Below are 25,455 nucleotides of genomic sequence, written 5' to 3' on the forward strand. Positions count from 1 at the left end.
AATTGTATTCCTTATTGGAATTTATTTAGTGTTTTTTTAGTTTTTTCTTTTAATAAAAATTCTGTGTTTTATATATACAGTAGCTGTTTTTTTGCATATTCAAGCAACTTGGTACACCACATCATTCTAATTCATTTCCTTGTGCCTAAGTGTCCCCCTATCCTGTTAATATTATTTGTGGAGTTGTGAGATCTACATTTCACTAAGGCAGCAACACCCATATTAGTTACACAATATATGCACGATTTTCAACACCTATTTGCGCTTTTAATCACTTTTTGCACTTGGACACTGAGGGTGTCTGGTGCCCTCAACGGGGTCTCTGTGTGTTCCCCAAAGGTGTCTTGGGGTCCCCATGGGTGTCTGGGGGCCCTCGGGTGGTTCCCACGGGTGTCTGGGGGCCCTCGGGTGTTCCCCGCAAGTGTTCCCTGCATGTGTCCTGGGGTCATTGGTTGTCCCCGTGGGTAGCTGGGGATCCTCAGGTGGTCACCTCTGGCCTGCTGTATTAATCCTGTATCAAAAAAAAATAATTGGCATAAATTGCAATAAATACTCCCCCCCAACACATGCAATAATATTAATAATATTAATAATAACAGTAATGGGCAAAAAAAACTATTATCCAGATATGGATTATTGCCCATTTGCCCATTATTAAATCAAACATTATCCAGGTAGCAGAAATAAAGTAGATAAACTTTTCTTATCCCTGCCATCATGAAGGGCGTCCTCGTCAGCATACTGCAGGGCTATGTCGTCCGATGCCAGCAAGAATACATACAAAAATAAAATCTAATGGCCCCTTACCCTTTAATCACCTTAGCAGTTAATAACCGCTAGAGTAATTAAGGGGTTAATCAATTAAGGCGTTAACCAACCCTCCCCTGCTACCTACCCATGAGGCCTAACCACCCACCCCGGACCCACTATACAGCAAACAACTATCTACTTCTCTACTGGCTCCAACCCAAGACCATGGCACTTCGACTCTGACCACTCTCCTGGCACCTACCTACGACCTCGGCAAGTATCAAGGCTAACCCACTCTCTCCAACCCAGACCAGGCAATCTTGACTATCCACCCTCCAGGCGTTCCTCCGCTACTGTGGTTGCGCAGTTCTATATTTTCCCACCTCAGTACCGGGGTCCTGCCTAGACCGTGGTGAGCGCAAGCGTTGCACCTGCCTACGAAATCCGAGTCTTTCAACTGAATTATTAGGGGAGGAGGAGTATATACAGTATTTATATATGTTTTAAAACTGAATCCGTAGAATGTATATATATATATATGTAAACAAAAGAGAAAGAAGCCCAGGAAAGTAGCACTCTGGTATACAGTCTGCAATATCAAAAGTAAATATTTTATTTTTTGAATGTCACAAAACAGGATAAAAGATAGCACAGAATTTGAAAACATGGCATAGATCCCCTGTGCGTAAACCGAAGCAATATGCTAACTGGCATGTAGATCACATCATATAAAGACACTGTTAGAAACCGGGTAGATGGCCAAATAGTATCCCGGGCTGAGTCACAGATCCCAAGAGAAAAATACACTATCTCTAGGGGAAACAGCAGACAGTGCTAGTCTAAAGCAATAAGGGAATAGCTGGGAGTACATCACCAATATGTACAGGAATTGTGAAAAAACTGGGACCAAAATCTCTAAATAAGGTCAAATCACTTCATGGAATATCATAGGACTGATAAAGTATTGATTGTAATCCCCAAACACGCTACAGATAGCCATGCACAAAATCAGTCCTGTTGAAGAGACAAAATAGCAGATGATATAGGTCCAAGTATATTGAATACCCAATCCTGAAGTGTATATGGTGTTCACCACAATCCTATATGCATAAAAACAAATCACAAAACATGCATAGAGCAGCAGCTCAAGAGGTATATTTACGTATCCCAAGAGGGGAAGAAACCAGGGGATCCTGCCTAGAGCACCCACTCCTATGCGTTTCGGCCAAATGCCTTCAACTGGGAGCGGTGGGGCAGGCAGGATAGTATGCGTACTTAAAAAGGATTCGATTCCCGCCAAAAACACAGTCGCCAGGTGAAAATTAAAGCCTCCAAAATACCTTAACGATTCCCAGGAGTGCAGAGAGAGAATATTCCCATTGCGTATGTGTGAAGTGACATCACAAATTGGATGCGTTCCAAGTTGGAACGCATAGCCATAGAGCTTGATATGATTGTATGCCGTAAGCCCCAGGCTATAAGGAGAATGCTAATCAAAGCATTCACCCAAAGCATTCACCCAATGAATAAACAGAGTAACACATTCTAAGCTAAGAACACACGTCCAGGGTGCCTGATGCGCATGCGCAGCACAGGACATGTTACCCATGATTTAAAGAAGAAGTAACACTGCCTGCCACAATATATTTTAAAGCGAGCAGAAGTTATACTGGACACTAGCAGGGCACCCTCTATGATGTGTCATAATCTAAAGCTAAACAAAACAGAATAATATTAAGAAAAAGCATGTATACTATACAGCAGAGGTAAATCTGCTGGGTTTAAAGAAGTGTATAGAAACATTAATATATACATATCTATACAGGCTGAATGTCTGATTATATAAAGTTGCCTGAGAAATTGATCTAAACTGCTAAATAAAGTCCTGATCACATAAGCATGATTAGAATGTAGTTGCAAGCTGCTAGCACTATAATTGTGCCAGTGTCAATTTTATAAAGAGTATCCAGTATCCTTTCATTATAACAGAAGGATATTCGCAGAAAGTCCAGAAATTAAATCTATATATTGGCAGATTGTTCCAAGGTTGCATGAAAAGTTCCCAATGTGAGTTAACGTCAACTCTGGAAAATGTGTCCTTCTCATAGTAATCTGTCCTGGATAGATTTTGTCAGATGATAATCATAGTAACTCCAAAGTCCGTCCAAGGATGGCCATACCCAGGATTCTAAAAATAAAAAGGGAAGAGAAAAAGGGAGAGAGATGTGTTTTATACTCTCATGATGATATTTAAACTAAAAGGGTATACATCTCAACAACAGAATTCTAACAACATTAAAGAGAGTAAGCGGGGGGGAGGGAAACTACAGAAACATAGAGAAGCCCAGGTAGTCATTGAGACCCCGTAGAATCATAGAGTCCATCTGGACTATCCACCGGGACTCCCTACGCAACAGAGCTTTCTCCAAATCTCTTCCCCAAATCTCCAGAGTAACTTTTTCTATTGCGAAAGCTTTCAATAAAGTATGGTCTGACCCATGCATCAGAAGGAAGTGTCTGGCCACTGAAGTGATCTTTTTGAAATTTTCCAAGTCTCTCGATGCGTTCTTAATATTTTTTGTATGTTCGAGGACTCTAAACCTGAACACCTGTGTAGTCATCCCAATATAGGGATGGCCACAGGGACAGGTGATACAGTAAATGACTCCCTTGGTTTTTCAAACCAAGGAAGTCCTTAAATCTGAAAATGTGTTCTTTAGAGTAATCGGTAAACACCTCCGTCTGATGCATGAATCTGCAGGCAGAACAATTCCTACATTTATAAAAAACCTTTCTTTCTGAAGGCAGATAGAAATGTATCTGTAGTACTAGGAACAAAATGGCTGTTCACTAGTTTGTCCTTGAGATTTGGAGATTTGCGGCTAGTCATGTTAATTCTGTTACCCAGAACTCGTTTGAGGTCAGGGTCAGTCATGAAAACGCCCCAGTGGTTTTGCAGTGTCTTACGTAACACAGACCACTGTTTGTTATGGGTGCCAATAAACCTTATTTGTTGTGCGGTAGATGATTTAATTTTAGGACGTAATAGGGAGTCCCTAGATGCTCTGAGTCCCCCCTGAAAACCTCTCTCAACACACCGACGACTGTAGCCTCTTTGATAGAATCTATCTTTCATCTCTCCTGCTCTCTCCAAAAAACCCGACTCAGTAGACAAATTACGTTTTAAACGTAAAAACTCTCTAGTTGGAACGCCCTTAATCTGATGTTTTGGGTGGAAACTGGTGGCATGTAATATAGAGTTTGTTGCGGTTCCCTTACGGAAAATGTCCGTAAGGAGATAGCCACCAAGCCCAACAGTAATGTATAAATCCAGGAATTCGACCCTAGTTGAACTACAACTAAATGTCAGCTTGATGTTCAAATCGTTGTGGTTGAGGAAATCGAAGAACTCCGCAAACCCCGTGGCAGTTCCTTGCCAGAGGATGAGGATATCGTCTATGTACCTCAACCACAACGACACACACTGTGTAAAGCAAAGATTACCTTCAGAGAACACAACCTCTCTTTCCCACCATCCCAGGAAGAGATTGGCATAGAAGGTGCGCAGGTTGCACCCATCGCAGTGCCCCTTTTCTGTAAATAATATTTGTTTTTAAAAATAAAATAATTGTGTGTAAGAATAAATTGTAACAAATTTTAAATAAGATGTGTGAGTTCAGTGGAGACGTTTTGCATAGAGAGATAGAATTGTGTGGCTCGCAATCCATCATTATGATGGATACAGGTAGAAAGAGAGTCCACATCACAAGTCGCGAGGATAGTATCCTCATCGACTGTGATGTGATCCAAACGAGCCAACACATCCATCATATCTCTAATATACGATGGCAACGTCTCCACTGAAAAATGCAAAAAAGAATCAATAAATCGTCAAAAGGGTTCGCACAACCCCCCTATGCCAGAAACAATTGGTCTTCCTGGGGGGTGGGAGAGGTTCTTGTGTTCTTTTGGCAAAATCGCGACTTGTGATGTGGAATCCCTTTATACCTGTATCCATCATAATGATGGATTGCGAGCCACACAATTCTATCTCTCTATGCAAACCGTCTCCACTGAACTCCCACATCTTATTTTAAATTTGTTACAATTTATTCTTACACACAATTATTTTATTTTTAAAAACAAATATTATTTACAGAAAAGGGGCATTGCGATGGGTGCATCTTGTGCACCCTCCTATGCCAATATCTTCCTGGAATGGTGGGAAAGAGGTTGTGTTCTCTGAAGGTAATCTTCGCTTTACACAGTGTGTGTCGTTGTGGTTGAGGTACGTCGTCGATGTCCTCAACCACAACGATTTTAACATCAAGCTGACATTTAGTTGTAGTTCAACTAGGGTCGAATTCCTGGATTTATACATTACTGTTGGGCCTGGTGGCTGTCTCCTTACGGACATTTTCCGTAAAGGAACCGCAACAAACTCTATATTACATGCCACAAGTTTCCACCCAAAACATCAGATTAAGGGCGTTCCAACTAGCGAGTTTTTACGTTTAAAACGTAATTTGTCTACTGAGTCGGGTTTTTTGGAGAGAGCAGGAGAGATGAAAGATAGATTCTATCAAAGAGGCTACAGTCATCGGTGTGTTGAGAGAGGTTTTCAGGGGGTTCAGAGCATCTAGGGACTCCCTATTACGTCCTAAAATTAAATCATCTACCGCACAACAAATAAGGTTTATTGGCACCCATAACAAACAGTGGTCTGTGTTACGTAAGACACTACAAAACCACTGGGTCATTTTGATGACTGACCCTGACCTCAAACGAGTTCTGGGTAACAGAATTAAGATGACTAGCCGCAAATCTCCAAATCTCAAGGACAAACTAGTGAACAGCCATTTTGTTCCTAGCACTACAGATACATTTCTATCTGCCTTCAGAAAGAAAGGTTTTTTATAAATGTAGGAATTGTTCTGCCTGCAGATTCATGCATCAGACGGAGGTGTTTACCGATTACTCTAAAGAACACACTTTCAGAATTAAGGACTTCCTTGGTTGCAAAACCAAGGGAGTCATTTACTGTATCACCTGTCCCTGTGGCCTTCCCTATATTGGGATGACTACACGGGAGTTCAGGTTTAGAGTCCTCGAACATACAAAAAATATTAAGAACGCATCGAGAGACTTGGAAAATTTCAAAAAGATCACTTCAGTTGCCAGACACTTCCTTCTGATGCTATACAAAAAAACACTAGATGGCGCTCATACACTCTAAAAAACACACAACTTAAACCATGCAGTGATATATAGTGACTAGTGATATCAAAAATAAATCAAAAATAAAGTGCATGAAGTGATAAATAGACATTCAAACCCTTAAGGACTGTTTCACGGTCCGCAAAGTAACAGGAAAAGGAATCAGGGGAGCGTCAGTGCCTAAGGAAAAAATGTGATACTCGCATAGTGCAATATGTTAACAATACACATACACAGGCAGAGCTCTCATAAGAGCAGTGAGGCTAGATATTAATGATCACTAAGTATCAGAAATATTAGCTGTGTATGGGCATCTCTAATGACCCATACACACAGGAACATAAATAGGAGGTAGGAATCCAAAAGAGAGACACCAATCCAATACTTAAAAAATGTAGATATTTATCCAGCATTGATAAAAATTGGAGGCTTACAGGATTCCGGAAAGGTAACAGCAAGTTTGTACACATGAAGGTTCACTCGAGTCGCGTTCTCGGGATCTCTGCACGATGCTGCTTCCTCATCCGGTCTCCGACCTGCGCTGCTTCAGGGGGCCGATACGTCACTTCCGGGTTCTTCAACTCGTATTGCGGACGCCACCGGAACTCCACAGCAGGCTCTCTCCCTCTGGATCTCACACGAGGGGTTACGCGTAACCCCTCGTGTGAGATCCAGAGGGAGAGAGCCTGCTGTGGAGTTCCGGTGGCGTCCGCAATACGAGTTGAAGAACCCGGAAGTGACGTATCGGCCCCCTGAAGCAGCGCAGGTCGGAGACCGGATGAGGAAGCAGCATCGTGCAGAGATCCCGAGAACGCGACTCGAGTGAACCTTCATGTGTACAAACTTGCTGTTACCTTTCCGGAATCCTGTAAGCCTCCAATTTTTATCAATGCTGGATAAATATCTACATTTTTTAAGTATTGGATTGGTGTCTCTCTTTTGGATTCCTACCTCCTATTTATGTTCCTGTGTGTATGGGTCATTAGAGATGCCCATACACAGCTAATATTTCTGATACTTAGTGATCATTAATATCTAGCCTCACTGCTCTTATGAGAGCTCTGCCTGTGTATGTGTATTGTTAACATATTGCACTATGCGAGTATCACATTTTTTCCTTAGGCACTGACGCTCCCCTGATTCCTTTTCCTCCCACTTCCTTCTGATGCATGGGTCAGACCATACTTTATTGAAAGTTTTCGCAATAGAAAAAGTTACTCTGGGAATTCGGGGAGGAGATTTGGAGAAAGCTCTGTTGCGTAGGGAGTCTAGGTGGATAGTCCAGATGGACACTATGATTCCACGGGGTCTCAATGACTACCTGGGCTTCTCTATGTTTCTGTAGTTTCCCTCCCCCCCCGCTTACTCTCTTTAATGTTGTTAGAATTCTGTTGTTGAGATGTATACCCTTTTAGTTTAAATATCATCATGAGAGTATAAAACACATCTCTCTCCCTTTTTCTCTTCCCTTTTTATTTTTAGAATCCTGGGTATGGCCATCCTCGGACGGATTTTGGAGTTACTATGATTATCATCTGTCACAATCTATCCAGGACAGATTACTATGAGATGGACACATTTTCCAGAGTTGACGTTAACTCACATTGGGAACTTTTCATGCAACCTTGGAACAATCTGCCACTATATAGATTTAATTTCTGGACTTTCTGCGAATATCCTTCTGTTATAATGAGAGGATACTGGATACTCTTTATAAAATTGACTCTGGCACAATTATAGTGCTAGCAGCTTGCAACTACATTCTAATCATGCTTATGTGATCAGGACTTTATTTAGCAGTTTAGATCAATTTCTCAGGCAACTTTATATAATCAGACATTCAGCCTGTATAGATATGTATATATTAATGCTTCTATACACTTCTTTAAACCCTGCAGATTTACCTCTGCTGTATAGTATAAATGTTATTTCTGAATATTATTCTGTTTTGTTTAGCTTTAGGTTATGCACACATCATAGAGAGTGCCCTGCTAGTGTCCAGTATAACTTCTGCTCGCTTTAAAATATATTGTGGCAGGCAGTGTTACTTCTTCTTTAAATCATTGGTAACATGTCCTGTGCTGCGCATGCGCATCAGGCACCCTGGACGTGTGTCCTTAGCTTAGAATGTGTTACTCTGTTTATTCATTGGGTGAATGCTTTGGGTGAATGCTTTGATTAGCATTCTCCTTATAGCCTGGGGCTTACGGCATACAATCATTTCAAGCTCTATGGCTATCCAATTTGTGATGTCACTTCACACATGCGCAATGGGAATATTCTCTCTCTGCACTCCTGAGAATCGTTAAGGTATTTTGGAGTCTTTAATTTTCACCTGGCGACTGTGTTTTTGGCGCGAATCGAATCCTATTTAAGTACGCATACTATCCTGCCTGCCCCACCGCTCCCAGTTTAAGGCATTTGGCCGAAACGTGTAGGAGTGGGTGCTCTAGGCAGGATCCCCTGGTTTCTCCCCCTCTTGGGATACGTAAATATACCTCTTGAGCTGCTGCTCTATGCATGTTTTGTGATTTGTTTTTATGCATGTAGGATTGTGGTGAACACCATATAAACTTCAGGATTGGGTATTCAATATACTTGGACCTATATCATCTGTATTTTTGTCTCTTCAACAGGACTGATTTTGTGCATGGCTATCTGTAGCGTGTTTGGGGATTACAATCCATACTTTATCAGTCCTATGATATTCCATGAAGTGATTTGACCTTATTTAGAGATTTTGGTCCCAGTTTTTTCACAATTCCTGTACATATTGGTGATGTACTCCCAGCTACTCCCTTATTGCTTTTAACTAGCACTGTCTGCTGTTTCCCCTAGAGATAGTGTATTTTTTCTTGGGATCTGTGACTCAGCCCGGGATACTATTTGTCCATCTACCCGGTTTCTAACAGTGTCTTTATATGGCATATAGAATACCAACAAGCTCATATTGAACCCCCAAAATAACCACAACATATATATATAAGCGTATAAGTGTCACAGAGGAGTGCTACTGAGCATGGCCACAGAGGAGTGCTACTGAGCAAGGCCTGATGAAATCCGTCAATTGGAAGAAACGCGTAGGGCACATGGTTTCATGGAGCTACGTTTGGTGGAAGAGCTCATGCATTGCTGCCAGGAGAGGGAGGATGTTCCCTGAGCCACACACAGCATCTAATGCTGGAACAACAGACTGTAAACCTGAATTTCCGGAGGGACATCTGACTGTGATGCACCGGTAGAGTGAGGTCTGATGTACTGATGTAAACATTTGGCGAGCAGCTACTTTTTGGCGCATGGGTTTACCCATACAATGCTTATTTTGTATTGACAAATTGGGAGTGTGCATTTGTCTTGTGATTTTTTATTAAAATGTTGTTACCAGATTTTACACATGGATCGGGCGCTTTTTCTCTTGTTTCTCCAATAGAATTTGCTGGGAGGTTGCTGACCCCAAAGAAGAAGCAGCCCGGACGTTGTAATCTCCATACAAAATCATCAACTTTTTTTTGTGGAAAACACATATATTTTTTTAGTTCATTTTGTACACGGTTTTTTTATTTTTTATTTTTACAACATTTTCATTTTTTGGTTAATACATTTCACCTAATCATTTTATATTTTGATAATCATATTTTTCAGTGTTTTTTCAATAATAGTTCATCATTCATCATTTTTTATTCAATATATTTTTTAACACACAACAATTAAACATATACAATTTTTATATTTTTTATATTTTACACACACTCACATCAATACTTATGACCACCACCTGAGTTCCTATATATATTTTATAATAATACATCTTTACAATTGTTTTATACGGGTCATCTGTGCTAACATTTGTTGCGGTCTGTTTGTTGTCAGGAGTCTACTGTGGGGCTAGTACACACCCAGGCGCTGTTGAATCTTTCAATATATATAGTCAATTCCAATCCAGGAATGAAATCTGCCATTGAATTACTTAATTGTAAAGCCACCCGGATTCTTCAAAATCCATTGTTGTCTCTCGACCGCTTGTACTAAAGAACGTTTAGACGGATTCAAGTTAAATCTGAATCCGTAGAATGTTTATATATATAAAAATCAGACCAGATCACACAGAAAGTCTTCTGTAGAATGTTTATATATGGAGGTTCAGATCCGTCTAAACGTTCTTTAGAGTACAAGCGGCCGAGAGACAACAATGGATTTTGAAGAATCCGGGTGGCTTTACAATTAAGTAATTCGATGGCAGATTTCATTCCTGGATTGGAATTGACTGAGAAAGCCCAGGATAAACCATGGAACAGATTCAGACAAGTTGTCCCATCTCTAGTAATCAATAAAAAGGGGTATTAAAGGTCAAACATTTCAATAATATTCTGCCCTGAAAAGAGTGGATTTAATAGAAAAGTGAGTTTAAGAAATAGTTCTAAAGTACACCATTGCAAAAATGCGGTTAGAAATGGAAAGATATTTAAACATTTTTTACCGATTGACTAACTCAATACTATATGCTTCAATTGCCAATGAAACAGTGCATATAAAAGTTATCTTTATTTTTTTAAAGCATGATTTTGAAAAACAAGGCTTTTCAAAGAGAAATGCATCATACCCTTACTTACTAATATGACCCCGTGCAGCGTTTGTGTGAAGGACAACACTGCTATATATGGAATTAAGGAAGAGGGGAAAAAGCAAAACAAAAACTTTATTACATTGAGAAAGGGAAAAAAATCTAGTTCACTGGGATTTCAGCAAGACACTGTTCTACGGATAAATCTAAAAAAACAGGCTGAACTGCAGAGGAGTACAGTATGTCCATACAGTGGGGGTGCTCAACGCCAGTCCTCAAGCCCCCCAACAGGTTATGTTTTAAGAATATCCGTGTTTCAGCACAGGTGGCTCAATCCCTGCTTCAGTCATGTACTTCAGCACAGATGGCACAATCAGTCTCATTTTCAGTCCTGTGCTTCAGCACAGGTGGCTAAAGTCAAAGACTGAGCTGATTATTGAGCCACCTGTGCTGAAGCAGCAATATCCTTAAAACTAACCTGTTGGGGGGGGGCTTGAGGACCGGAGTTGAGCACGGTGTCATAGAGTATTTGACTGAGCAATATGTTATTTGAAGCATAATAAAGGCTGCACACAATTTCCACAAACATAGGTTATACTGTAGCATTGAAAAGAGCAACCCAAAGTGTTCCCGTGATTCTGTACTAACAAAAAAAAATGGATTTAACAAATGAGAAAATGTACCATTCTTTTCACATGGTACACAGACCTGCACAAATGTTATCATCGACATAAAAAATATGATAGAAACATTAAAAATGGGTGTAGAAACGAGAAATTATAGGAATGAGATAGCGTAAAATATGATAACAACATGCAATGCTAAGAAGTTTAAATTCAGGAATTTAGGAGGAATTAACCCTCGGACATACTGTAACTTATGGTTAAGGATTAAATGATGACTTTGAAATAAATCAGTATATTGTAAGTAAACAGGAGTTGAGTGTTTGTCCTGTAAATCTGCAGGAGGTTGTACAATAAAGGTGGAAGATGTGTAAATCGCAGGCATTTCAAATTAAGCCTATAACATGCACAGTGAAGACTTTCAACTGAAGTGCTACAGGTAAATGAATTTAAAGGGGATTATTTATTAAACTGATGTAGGGTTAATTGGAGCCGTATCACACAGAAATTCCCATTGAAGTTTCAGAAAATGTATTTCTATTAATTATTATTAAGAAAAAAACTATATGATATGAAGACACAGATTGCAAGACATAAAAAGACATAGGGAACTAATCAATATACTCAGAAGAAGCAGCTTCATTCGTTTTATCGCAATTAAATAAAGTGTCTGCCTGACAGCTATTCTGCTTTTTGTCTCCAACAATTTAACACAATTCGAAAAGTAGTGATGCCCAGTCAATCCATTAGACCTGTGAACTTAAGGGTTATTGGTGATGAGTAAAGTAATCTGTAGAAGTTGCATTGTTCAAATTTACATTAAAAATGACTTGCAAAATCAATTTTACTGCTAGTACAGTAGTTGGTAGGCGTAAAGTGATTTTCTGTGTTAAAAGCATGAACTGCAATATATTATTGCTGAGCTCAATTACTTCTTTTACAATTCAAATTCAGTTACGAATAGTAAAATCTATGCACAGTAAGCTTCTTCATCCTGAAAACTGAAATTTAATAGATACTTATTGAAAGCTAAGTTTATCATTTAGGGACCATAAGTTTGCAGTTTTCTGGAGCTACCGATGTAGCCAGATATATTGTCGAATTTTCCTCCAGGAAACTGCAAATGACAACTGTCTGCTCGTGAATTCACCACAATAAGACCAATTGTCCATCAGTATTAATATAGCGGGGGTCCCTGCTTCTGAATGGGACTTCCGCTGTGTTAATCCTACCGGGCCTCATTAGTCTGGAAAAGATGCACATTGAGAGTAGACAGAATCAGTCACTCTCTCGTGCACCTTTAACAGGCGATCAGGTGGCTTATATTTTATTTTAATAACATAGCATTGATGCAGGGGGTCTCTAATACTGAACCGCATTAATTTCAGCAATGGAAACCCCTTTCTTCATGAGTTATAGGCCCCGGTATGGGGTGCCTTTATCTCTGAAAAGTTGAAATGCCTCAGTCAGATGATGCAGGAGAATTAATCTTGCATAGAGCTACCAGCACCCCATACCGGGGCCTATAACTTGGGAAGCAGGGGGTCCCCGGGCCTGAGATTAATGTGGTTAAGCTCCAGAAACCCGCTAAGGCAATGAAGGGTTAAACCAAACTACCAGGTTTATTGGGGGTAGAGGGGGTGGGTGAAGTGGGTAGTTTCCCCAAGGTGGGTGGTTTGGCCTACGAGGAAGGTTAGGGGAGGGGTTTACACCTTTATTACCTTAGCGGTTACTTCCGCCAAGGTAATATACATGGATCGACACCGCTCATACCAATTTCAAGCAAGAATAAAAATGACCTGGTGCAAAAGGGAATAATATCAATTAATAACCGAGCAGACCAGATGGCCACCGTAGACCCAATTTGATGCACTCACGGTCAAAAAAATGATGGTGAGTATAATAATTAATGTAAATATCCCCAAGAGGTGGCTAAATACACTCACTGAAACATGTAACAAATAGGAGCAAAAGCGTTCTAACCAATAAAATAAAATAATAAACTTTAATAGTATTCAAATAACAACTCCGAAATAAGTGAGCATATAATACATGGGCACCACATGCGCTCCTACCTATGTGAATTTATGCTTGGGATGGTGAGAGAAGACAGGGGTGTTCATGGACAATAATGAGATCTACAGTGACCATATTGATCTTTGAGTATGATATATTGACGACATATTGATATTATGGAATGGAACAGAGGCTCTCCTTCAGAAGTTTATTGACACACTCAATCTGAACAACTATAATCTAACATTTACATATCAATTTTACCAACATATTGACTTTCTTAATATTACCATTATCAAAAAAAAAAAAGGATGGCTTAAAGTATGATAATCCCTAAACCAACATCTACCAATAGTCTCTTGATGGCTAACAGTAACCATCCAGTACATATGATCAATAGTATTGCCATTGGGCAATTTCTCCGTTTAAGGGATAACTGCTCAAATACCAATGAATTTAAAATACAAGCCGTGGACATTACCAACCATTTTCTAGAAAGGGGCCACAGTAAGCGGGTAATCAAGCAGGCTTATCAGAGAGCCCTTAGAACAACTTCTCACTCACAACTGAAAAAGGGAACATTCCCTTCAATCTGCCAAATTCTGCAGAAACACTGGCATATCCTTGTGCAAGATGGTGATTTAGCCCAACTCTTGAAATCCTCACAAATATGGGTGGCAGACGATCAAAGAATTTGAAAGATATACTTGTGCATAGCCAACATAAGGATATGGCTAATAGAAACTGGCTTGGAACAAAACCAAGTGGATCATTCCCTTGTGGACATTGTAAAGGGCTGTACGTCGTTGGTAACAGCATCCACATTTTCTGATTCACATAATCAAGTAACTTTTCCCATCAAAATATTTATCAATTGCCTTACTACTGGCATTATCTGTAAAGAAGGGAAAATAAGGGGAGCACAAATCAACAAATGAAGTATACAAAATATATTCACAATGGTAGAATGGCTAACGAGGTAGCCAGACTCTCTGACGTCTCAGTTGTGCACAAGGGTTTATGATGAACTGCAGTTAATGCACTTACTTTTTTGTAGTCTAAACAGGGTGGATGATGGCAGTAGTATATAGAGAAAAATACTCACTTGGCCCTGTGTGAGTAAAAGGTCCTCAAAAGGTTTCCTTTCTTAGTCCCACTGTCTGTTGGGGCCTCTGCTGGGCCTTCAGTCTGACTCTCCAATATATGGAATCACAGTATCGTCCCCCTTTGAGAAAAGTTGATAAAGGGAAAGTGTGCCTTCTAAGGATGTTGCCTCTGGAAATATTCAGCTCTTTGCTGAATTGGGTTACTGCCTCATCCCATCTCTCTGCCTTTACCGTTCTTGTATGGGTCATGTTGAAATGTCCCTTAACATCTCCCGGTGATGGCCCGTCCGGAATGCCCGATTAGGATTTGCGTCTCGGAACGCCGCAATCGCCTGCAATCGCCTGCAATCGTAGAGCTCCCCGCGCCATGATCCGTCATGTCTTCCAGGTTCTCGTGTCTGATGTCATGGCGTCATCTCTGGCCATGTGCCAAGTAAACATTACTATCCTTCCAAGTCTCTGATGAAAGGATACAGCACCACCATGCAACCAAGCCCTGAGTGCTACGTAACTCCCGATTCTGCTGTTCAGTTGCTGCTCCGGATGTTCTTTCTGGGAGCTGCAGTGATCACCTCCTTCCTATACTGATCTTTCTCGGATTCTGATAAATGCTGTGGTTTTCTGTGTTAAAACCAACATTGTGGCTTCATATACGATAGATTTAACAGGTTTCATTTATTGTGTTTGCGCACTTGATATATTAATATATATATACTTACACAGGTAGCGTGATCCAGGGATACAGTTTACTTATTAGATATTAGATATTAAATATTTTTATTGCGACAGGTAATTATTTTAGATGATTATTATGTATCAAGAGCATCTATCATATATATTGTGTTTATTTACATGTAACCCCTATGTGCATATATGAGGATAGATATAGTTTTGTTGCCAAGGACCAATTATTCTCCAGTAACTCTATATTTGTTTATATACACCTCCTATTTTTGGGGGATATTCACGTCCCTTAGATGCATTTAAACCCTAATGTCATCATTCATTATGTCATAGTGTAGGAGATCACCTGATTAGAGTGACTCTCCATCACTTTATACATACGTCTCAATTGATTAGCCACTTTAATTAGATACTTGTGGTTCATGGACTATTTTAAGCCCCTTATAGGTGCCCAACCCCCTCGCCTGATGAAGCACTGTATCGTGCGAAACGCGTAGCGGAATTAGCCCAGTCCGTACAGGTCTTCTGACAGCTGGCTGCTGGTATAGACTTGTGTGCTCTGTACACATTGTTATCTTTGCCGAGAGGTTTGCGGAGGTATGGTTACGAGGGGGACTGCTAGATGCGAGTGCGAGTGACGCAGTGAGACACAACACCCGGAAGCGGTGCAGAACCCTGAGGTGTCAGTGTCCCAGCACGCGGGACAGACACATACCAACTCTGGACCCACCTCCAGACCGGTGATGAGATCAGAGCCTGGACTGTCTATCTTATACTGGACTACTAACCCTAACCTATATGTAAGTTAATACTTGCACTTTTACTGTATTTTTAAATACATGCTCTTCATCTTGGTGCGCTTCTTTGCTTTCTTTCTCCTAATCAGCTGTTTATCACAGCATTGCGGAGTCAATAGTCCGCATGCGCAGTTCCAGTTAGTGTCCAAAAATGTAATAATGAACCAGCGCGACTTGCTCAGCCAAACAGCATTGGCCACAACTTCATAATCATACTAGTAACAAAAATAAGCATTAAAAAAAACTAAATTTGCCTGTGACTTTAGACTATAAGCATCACATGTTCATCTCCAGCGTGATTTCGTTGGTGTGCTGACGGAGGGCCGCGGAAACCCCTGTGGTCATCGTGGTTACATCCTTTGGTGAGACCATTCCTTAATCCCTTGCCTATGCTATTTGCTTACCACCCATATCCATCTATAGAGGTCAATATCAGCCTGATTTTTCAATGTTTGCATCCGCAATCTATCATCTGATGGGTCAATTACCTCTCCCCATTTGTTGCTCCGGTCATTTGCTACCTAACGAGTGACAATTCCCCCCACATCTCACTGCCTCCTACATTTGCGCTATTGGACATTTTTTGGTCACATTTCCCTTCTTTTTTATTTTCAAGAGTACACTTGTTTTTTATTGTCATATATTGTGTTCATTGTGTCTATTGGCATCATTGTGTTTGTTTTAATCTGTTCAGTCACCTAGCCTTCCTTGCTTAATTAATAAATTTTCCTGTTTTTTTATTGCTATACAGGATTGCGCCTTATTAGTCACCCATTTACTCACTTATAATAATTAATTTGTGTTAGTCCTAGTGCTGATTTTTTTCTGTTTTATATATATATATATATATATATATATATATATATATATATATACATACACTATATGTGTATATGTATATTTGTGTACATGTTTTCACCCTACTGTTCATGCCATCAGCTGTTTCCTACTGTATTCTACATATCACTCAGTATTTTGTGCATTGTCACTCTATGCCTCATTAAATTAGTCACTCTACCTTGATTAGTGGAGTTATGGATACACCTTTCTGACCATGAGCATCATTATAGTATATATCATATATCTACTTATATATACTCAAGCTCATCATTATATGTTGAGTATCTAGATATATTTATTCCCTTTTATTGTGTTTTGAGTGTGGCTACCCCTTTGGGGTTTCCTTCCATTTTTTCCATCTGATAATGAGTTACGTAATGCAAAGGGTTTCCGTGATGATCCGACAGGAGCCAGGAAGCCAGAAAAGCACAGCAGCAAAAAGCGGGGACCAAACAATGATGTGCCGTAAAAACAAGGGTTATTTAATCCAAAAATAAGGTACATCTGTATGTTCCTGTGTACCTTATTTTTGGATTAAATAACCCTTGTTTTTATGGCACATCATTGTTTGGTCCCCGCTTTTTGCTGCTGTGCTCTTCTGGCTTCCTGGCTCCTGTCGGATCATCACGGAAACCCTTTGCATTACTTACCTCTCTAGGAGATGCACGCGAGCTCGAGCCTATCTTGATAGTCAAGTTCAGTGAGTATCATTCTCTATCTTCATAATTTATCCATTATTGCCTTCTTGGACTATATTATTGGGCTTAGGATTGCCATCAGGACTGAGAACTGGATGCTATTATGTGCTGTGTAATTATACATTCACTTGAGCTATAGGGGTTCAGTATTACCTGTGATCACCATCAAGATTTTTTTACCAGCACTTATACATACTCACATGCAATATATGACAATCTGGCTTTGGCTTAAGAAAACAAACAGCATTGGATACCACATTGAACTTCTTTGCTGTTGGTGGTTTGAGCACTAGTGGAGACTCAGTGGTCTCTTTTGCAATGTTAGTGAGTTACCTTTGGACAATCTTGCTTGCCTTGCTTAAGGTTACTATGTTCCTTTTCTATTTACTATGAATGAAAATATCAACATCATCCAGACCTTGTTTGTTGTTGCTGGTTGCCTGGGACCATGCATCTCAAGGCACCTTCAAATAGGCTGATAACTTTTGCTCTCCCTATACCACAGGGTATATTTTACTCGTTATGACAACATTTGAGACTCCTCTCCCCTGAAGAAGCGTGAAATGTGCGTTGCGACATGGTGACGTCACGCATGTGATGCCCACATGCGAGATGGTGTGTTTGGAAGCAGATAGACCTTTGGAGACACAAGGACATACGGCTGTATTTGGGCTTCATATTTTCGGCTGTTCATGCCGGTGCACTGCTATATTGCACTAGCATATATGGATTGTTGTTTCTTTACTTATTGAGCCACTATTCTGCAACATTTGTGTTTCAATTTGGACTTTGCATGCTCTATACATTTACCATTCCAACTGCCTTCATTTGCCCACAACCACATGTTCTTCTCTGAATCTCTTTATGGCTTATATATTAATATTGTCTATTTCATCTAGGGGCTTATATACATACTAGCATATACCTAATTTAGGTTCTTTTGACTTATTAGCCCCGGTCTCACCTTCTGACACCTTGTTTTCTTGGTTCTGGGGATTTTCAATCCATTTTTAGTTTTCACTATGTATTATATGCTCACTTATTTCGGCGTTGTTATTTGAATACTATTAAAGTTTATTATTTTATTTTATTGGTTAGAATGCTTTTGCTCCTATTTGGTACATGTATGAGTGAGTGTATTCAGCCACCCTTTGGGGATATTTACATCTTATACTCCCCCTCATTTTTTGACCGTGAGTGCATCAAACTACTGTGGCCATCTCATCACTCTGTGTTTATTTACTGCCAAGGTAATGTAGGGTTTAACCCTTCCTATTATCCACACAAGAGGCCAAACCACCAACCCCAGGGCAACTACTCCCTTCACCCACCCACTGTAGACCCAACATCCTTCTCCCCCAACCCCCCACCCCCACCCCAAAGGAATAGGAAAATGCCCTACGAGCCAAATACTGTATGGCTGAAAGCACTTTTGCCCATTAAAATAGATTTAACCCTCCAGGTAGGCCTAACCGCCACCCTGAGGCAAATACCCACATACCCCATCCTTCCACCCCATCACCACAAATACAAACGGGCAAAAATCAAAGCAAAAACCAAATGGCAAAGAGCGCTTTTGCCAATTTGTGATGCTAAAAATGAATAAGTACAAAATTAAATTAAATAACCATTAAAATGCAATACAACAAAAACTACTAGCCAATACACCCATTGATTGTCACTGTGGTTACCTTTGTGATCAATGGGAGCTATTAGTGCTTTTGCCCATTTGTGTTTGTGGGGGTGGTTGGTGATGGGGGTGGAAAGGGTGGGGGTTGTTTCCCCATGGCGGGGGTTAGGCCTATCTTGTGGGATGTGGGAGAGGTAAACTCCATCATTACCTTAGTGGTTACAACTGCTATGGTAATTAAGGGGTTAACCAATTCTGCAACCCTCCTGGGAGGCATAATCACTCTCCCCTGGGAAACTACAGTACACCCTTCATCCACCACATTAAAACACCAGTAACCCCTTAAATACCTTAGTGGTAATAACCGCTAAAGTAATTAAGGGGCTACTGGTGTTTTAATAGTTGGGCATCCGCCCTTACATGTTCGTGCAGAAGAGGAGAGAATACCTTCATCCTTGCAGGGGTAAGTAAAACATTTATTAATTTAATTTGTTATTTATTTTATTGTATGCATTTAACTGTATTTGAATGTGCAAAAGCACTAGTAGCCATATTTGGTTACTAGGGCATTTGCCTATTGCTATGCGGGGGGAAGAGGGTTATTGGTGGTAGAGGGGGAGGTTGAAGAGGGTAGTTGCCCGAGGTGGGTGGTTAGGCCACTTGGGTGGGTAGTGGGAGGGGAATCCTTCATTACCTTCCCGGTAGGCCTAACAACCCACCCTGGGGCAAGTATCCTCTTCACCCACCCCGTCTGCCCTAAACAAACCCGGTGTTTTGGTTTAACCGCTTCATAATCTTCGTGGCTAGCCACTAAAGTAATTAAGCTTTTTTTATTTTACTTTCATCACATAGTATTGAAGCAGGGGGTCTTCCGAGCTGAACTGCGTTAATTTCAGCCCCAGAGACCCCCTGCTTCCAGAGTTACAGGATCCAGTATGGGGTGTCTGTATCTCCTGCAAATGTAATTCTCCCGCGTCTCGTGACTGAGACTTTTAAACTTCGCAGAGATACCAGCACCCGAATACAGGGGACCTGTAACTTGGGAAGAAATGGGGCTCAGCTATGGAGACCCCCTACTTCAATACTAAAATAAAATAAAAGCAGTGCCCACACCTGATAAAGGTGCGCAGAGAGAGTTACTGATTTTGTCTACTGTCAATGCCCATCTCTTCCAGACTAATGCAGCCCGATAGGACTAACACAGTGGGAGTCCCATTCAGAAGCAGATACCCATGCTGTGTTAATCCTTATGGGCAATTCTCCCCTGCGCTGCACTTTGCCTTGAACACTACACATTTGGTCCGCCGTTAACCAGCACATGTGTTGTGGCAAGTTGTAAATGAAAGCTGGCTGCCTCTATAGATTTAAACTCTGTTTATTTTGTATGTATGGATAAAGCAGGTGTTAGTGCACCCGCTGACACGGTATGGTGGATATTTTGTGATATTCTGCAATATCACTGCCATTGAATCCTATGGAAACTCTGAGATATCCTGCGTTTTGAGTGATTACAATAACCTTTACTACTGTATGTATTTTGAAATTTGTAAAAAATCTGGCAGGTGTTTGAATTACAGTATGTTATATATCAGTTTTTTTTCCTGACCATGAAAACATTATTAAAGGACAACATATTAAATTTTACGTTTCATTCAAAGTACAAACTGTACATGGAACATTCCACTAAATATCCATCAGCCATACCACAACAATTACGTATACTTTCAAAATATGGCATTTTCTAAAATATATTTCAAATCTGAATGCAGATTTTTAAAAGCAGTGACTATCCTATAACCATTATAGGTAGTAATTGAAATTCAATTTTCAAAGTGAATTGTATTATTTAAATAAAACAAGATTACAAATGTGAATTGTGACTGTTTTTTTTATTACATAGCTATAACAAGTAAGTAAATATTAGAAAGCAATTGGCAGAAAACAGTAGAATCTATTATGTGCCTAGTGATTATATGAATGATAAAAGCATTGATTGGTAAGCAAGTAAATGATCCACTGAATAAAGAGATTGATTACTGAAGTCATTGTATCTGTTAGCCAGCAAAGTACGGCACAAGATAAAGTGAAGGGAATGGATTATAGGGATTTGAGAGCTTTATTAATAGGGAAAAACTATTTTTAGCTGAAGGAGAGAAGACAAAAGGAAATTACTCCGTTAGGAAAAAAAAATAAAAAGCACATCAACTAAAACAATTGCAAAAGGACATTGTTCCCCTTCCTTTCTCTAAAGAATAATGGTTGTTTCTGTGAATTTTGGAGATACAATAAGCAGTGTGTTGCTTCAGGAACCCTTTTAATTGAGAAGCAGTTCCCATCTGTCTACTGTACATTAACTAGAGATGTGAAAATACTGAATTTAGAAACCCATCTTGCAGATCCAGATATGGACAAGGCTTTAAAATTGTCATGCCCTCAGTGGCAAAAGATTAAATAGTATTTAGGCAGAATTTCAACCCATGAAAAAAAATTACATTTAAATGAAGAAGAGGGAAAATAATCTTCACTTATTAAGCTTTCCTGCCTGTGATTCTAAATTCACTGTGTGCTCTGCGAAAGATCAAGTTGCTATGGATGTAGCCACATCTCAATCTGGTCACCCTCCCTTCCTCCTTACTATGTTGCTCCACAGGGGAACTACACTCCCCAAAATGCCCCAGGAGGTGAGGTGATGTGACATAGTACAGCCAACAGGGCTGCTAGAATCTCCTGAAGGGAGATTGGAACTTTGGGAGCACTTGAAGTGCAAACTGACAGTTCAGTTTGAGCCAGGACTGAGACAGGGAGGATAAGATCTGGGTGTCAGTGGCACCCAGACAAGGTCATATTAATCCCCTTAGGTCCAAGATACCTAATTAGATTGTGGCTGCTTCAGGAAAACCTCTAGCTAGAGACATTTCTCCATTTGATTTATATAGTTAGTTTATTGTTCCAGTAAAGATGCCACGTTGTGAAGCATAGCCTGCAGTCTGGGATCCGATAAAAGGCATACATGATTGAAGACTATTTTATTGGTGGGACCATCCTGCTGGAACCCACCCCAGACAGAGGCTTCGCTGACGCCAACGTCGCTTGATCTCCAGGATCCCTGTTGTTAATCGGCCGCTCCGGGTATTGGAGTACCCGGCAGATAACTCAACTAAAGTGCACCGATGGTACATGGTTAGCACTACCATACACACTTTTGGGTGGGCATTGACATTGGGTAAAAGAACATCATGGTATTGGTGCCAAGCACCCTTTGTACTGTGGGGAGACTCACTTGGTGTAAGGGGATTGGGAGTATATATATATATATACGCTGCTCTCTCCAACCCTTGAACTCTGGTACACGGACATTACTCTCCGATCTCTAGCACCCCAGACTCAGCAAATATACGTTAACCCTTTCTTACCAGGCCTGGCAATGCATTACCACACTCCGGGCATGCCCTCACTGCTGTGGGTGCGTGTTATACCCTTACCCACCTCAATACTGGGGACTGGCCAGGTCTGCGGGCATACAGGCGTTACAATTCCTTACTCCACCCTCTGTCTATATGTATTGAGGGGAGCCTTTGGGTTTCCTGCACCTTTGCTACACATTGCTACTTACCTTGGGAGAGCCGACTCTCACTATTGTATTTGTATATAAATATGTTCCACAATCCTAATATAACATATTTTTATCACTTATTATAGGTTTGCTAGTCTTATTTTGTCTATATGTATGTAGTGTTTGGCCATTATAAACAAATGCAAGATACTGTACAGTAAGTCTAATGCCATCCTGAGGTAGGTGATAAAATGTTCAATATTATTTGATGTTAACCCAATATCGGGCCATATCTGTATATATAAAAATACAGCTATGTAATTCTTTCCAACCTAACTCCTGTGCTTATGAGATTTTGATCCCGTCCTGGTCTCAAAGAGCTAAATTCTATATAGCCTGAAGCGTCTGTTCAGGCTGTTTTCAGTCTAAAATTCTCATAAACTTCAATAGGGATTTTCATCCGAAAATGGCCAAGTTGGTCTCTTCAGACAATATAAAATTGACCCTTTATCTTATTCCATTGTGTTATGCTTTGCAATAGACCTTAATTTCTATAGAAAATAGAGATTTTCTAAATGAGAACAATATTTGTATCTTATAATGATATAATGCTAGGTTGGAAAATACTGTAGTAGATACATTTGAATATTAGTATGTTTATATAAATATATAAATATATATAAATATAAATATGTTTCCATATAATTGAACAATATAGTATTGACTATAACCATACCTTTATGCTGAGTCCAAATCCTCCAACAGTTTGTCTTCTGATTGCTACTGTTCTTTCCTAAAAATAAAATGTTGGGTGAGTTCTACTAATTAGTGCAAATAAAATATAAATATATATAACATATTTATTTATGAAGGTAGTACTGAAATAGCATTATCAGAGATGGAAAAAAAAGACTGAAAAAGTGCTCTATAATGCATTTCGAAGTTTGAAATACATTTTAAACAAAAGCCATAAGGTGCTTATGTATATTTTAGTCCAACATTTTTAGAGCCAACAGTGTACAAAATTAGATTTAAGAAAACGTAGTACAAACAATAGGAATACGAGTAGCAAGTAAATTACAATATAAGAAAAAGGGAGACCCCGTACAAAAGAGTTTAAATACTTTGAAGACAATGGAGGATATTCTAGCAGCTTCAATTTGTGTCAAAAGAGCCCTTACCGATCAGATTGACATGCTTTGCAATTCTGCTAGCTCTTCTTACAAGGGTTCTAGAACTTGACACTATTGGTCTTATGGAAATAGTTTGGCAGGTGTGGTATGGGCCACCAACAGGGGGGACAGAAGGTACAGGTTTCCTGTACCCACCGGCTGGGGGGCCCCAGTGGAGCAAGTTGACCCGACTTCTGGCCAGGCCCAGCTGCTGGTATTCTCGCAACCGGGCCCCGGCTCTCTCAGATGCCTACAGGCCTCTATCACTGTCGCACACCGATAGGCCTCTTTGACATCAGCGCACTGGGATTAGGCTTGGCCAAGCAACTTATGCACGATGGCATGAAGAGAGGCCCGGTGCGCGCCAGCTCGGCATGGGACAGAGGAATACAGTAGAAGCCTGCAGTGAGGGAGAGCCAGGGCTCGGTCACGAGAGGACCGGCAGCTGGGCCTGGCCAGAGGTTGGGCCCAATTTGCAGTGTCGGCCGGGCCCACCATAGACCATCCACAAGGGAAAATGTGATAAGATAAAAAGGGGAGCGTAAGGTACTGTATATACTATGTGTGTAATGAAGAAATAAATTAATGGATTAATAAACTGATAAGATGTTCTTAATGGTTCCCTTATTCTTGTATGGCAGGTGGGGATCTCCCTTCATGGTCTCACAGGATGAGAACAAGAGTGAAAAACTCCAATGGTGTAGATAGTATAAACAGGTTTATATATCATGTGATAAAAGTACAATTGCACTCACATTTAGTACATACTGTATATGACAGGCAATGCACAGAGATCTTTGGGTGTCTTATCTGGAGGTCCTAGTTCCAGCCACAATGTTGAAAGTCCTTTTTTCCTCTTCACGCATTGTCAGGATGCCGGGGAGTGCCGGGGAGTGCCGGCACACTCACCGGTCATTCTATGAACAAATTATTCCAGTTTTACCTAAATTAAGCTTGAGCTGAGGTATTTTAATATCCTATTACTTGCATTAAGTTATATACAATGAATGCCTAATATATATGATTATTGCTAATTTGTTCATAAAGTGTTTTTAAATATCATTGGTTAAATTGTGTATAAATATTTAAGTTTAGCACATGCAATCCAGACTCCTACAGGGCTAAATGCATTGAGATTAGAGCCTGTCACATATTTCAGTGGAGTGGGAGGCACAAGGAGACCCACACAGCCATTTCCAGCCTTTTTTGTTCCTGTAACCTGAAATCTCGCGCGACGTGAGAATCTGTGATGTCACAGTCAGGAAGAGAACACTGGGTGAGTGTGGCGGTGCTCCCCGGCCTCCTGACAATGCACGAGGAGGAAAAAAGGACTTTCAACATTGCGGCTGGGACTAGGACCTCCAGAAAAGACCCCTGTACATTGTCCGACATATATGTACTTAATATGAGTGCAATTGTTCTTTCATCACATGATACATAAACCTGTTCTATACTATCGACACCATTGTAGTTTTTCTCTTCTTCTCACCCTGTGATACCCTGAAGGTAGTTCACCACCTGCCATACAAGAAGAAGGGAACCATCAAGAACATCTTATCTTATTGGTTTAATTATCCATTCATTTATTTTTTCACTACACACATAGTATATACCTTGCGCTCCCCTTTTTTTCTTATCCCATTTTACCACAAGGACACAGATGTTGTTCACACATTGGGTTAGAGCTGCACTGTTTGTTGTTAAATGTGAATCTCTATATTCACTCGCGACGGTTATTTCTTTTATCATCCACAAGGAAAGTCTGTTTTAAAAAAAATATGTACTGGGGGTCTTGTTTATATGTATTA

The 25,455-nt window shown here is 40.2% G+C and overlaps 1 protein-coding gene across 2 annotated transcripts in view; it reads right to left on the minus strand.

Annotated features, from left to right (window-relative positions):
- Positions 1 to 25,455, minus strand: part of SNTG1 (syntrophin gamma 1) — a 918,236-nt gene that overhangs the window by 265,619 nt on the left and 627,162 nt on the right. For both annotated transcript variants that reach the window (XM_075584465.1, XM_075584466.1), the window contains one exon: positions 23,212 to 23,268. In XM_075584465.1, the coding sequence (XP_075440580.1) occupies positions 23,212 to 23,268 (57 nt within the window). The remainder of the gene's footprint in view (positions 1 to 23,211; positions 23,269 to 25,455) is intronic.

The sequence above is a fragment of the Ascaphus truei genome, chromosome 2 (assembly GCF_040206685.1).
Source record: "Ascaphus truei isolate aAscTru1 chromosome 2, aAscTru1.hap1, whole genome shotgun sequence".
Lineage (NCBI taxonomy): Eukaryota > Metazoa > Chordata > Amphibia > Anura > Ascaphidae > Ascaphus > Ascaphus truei.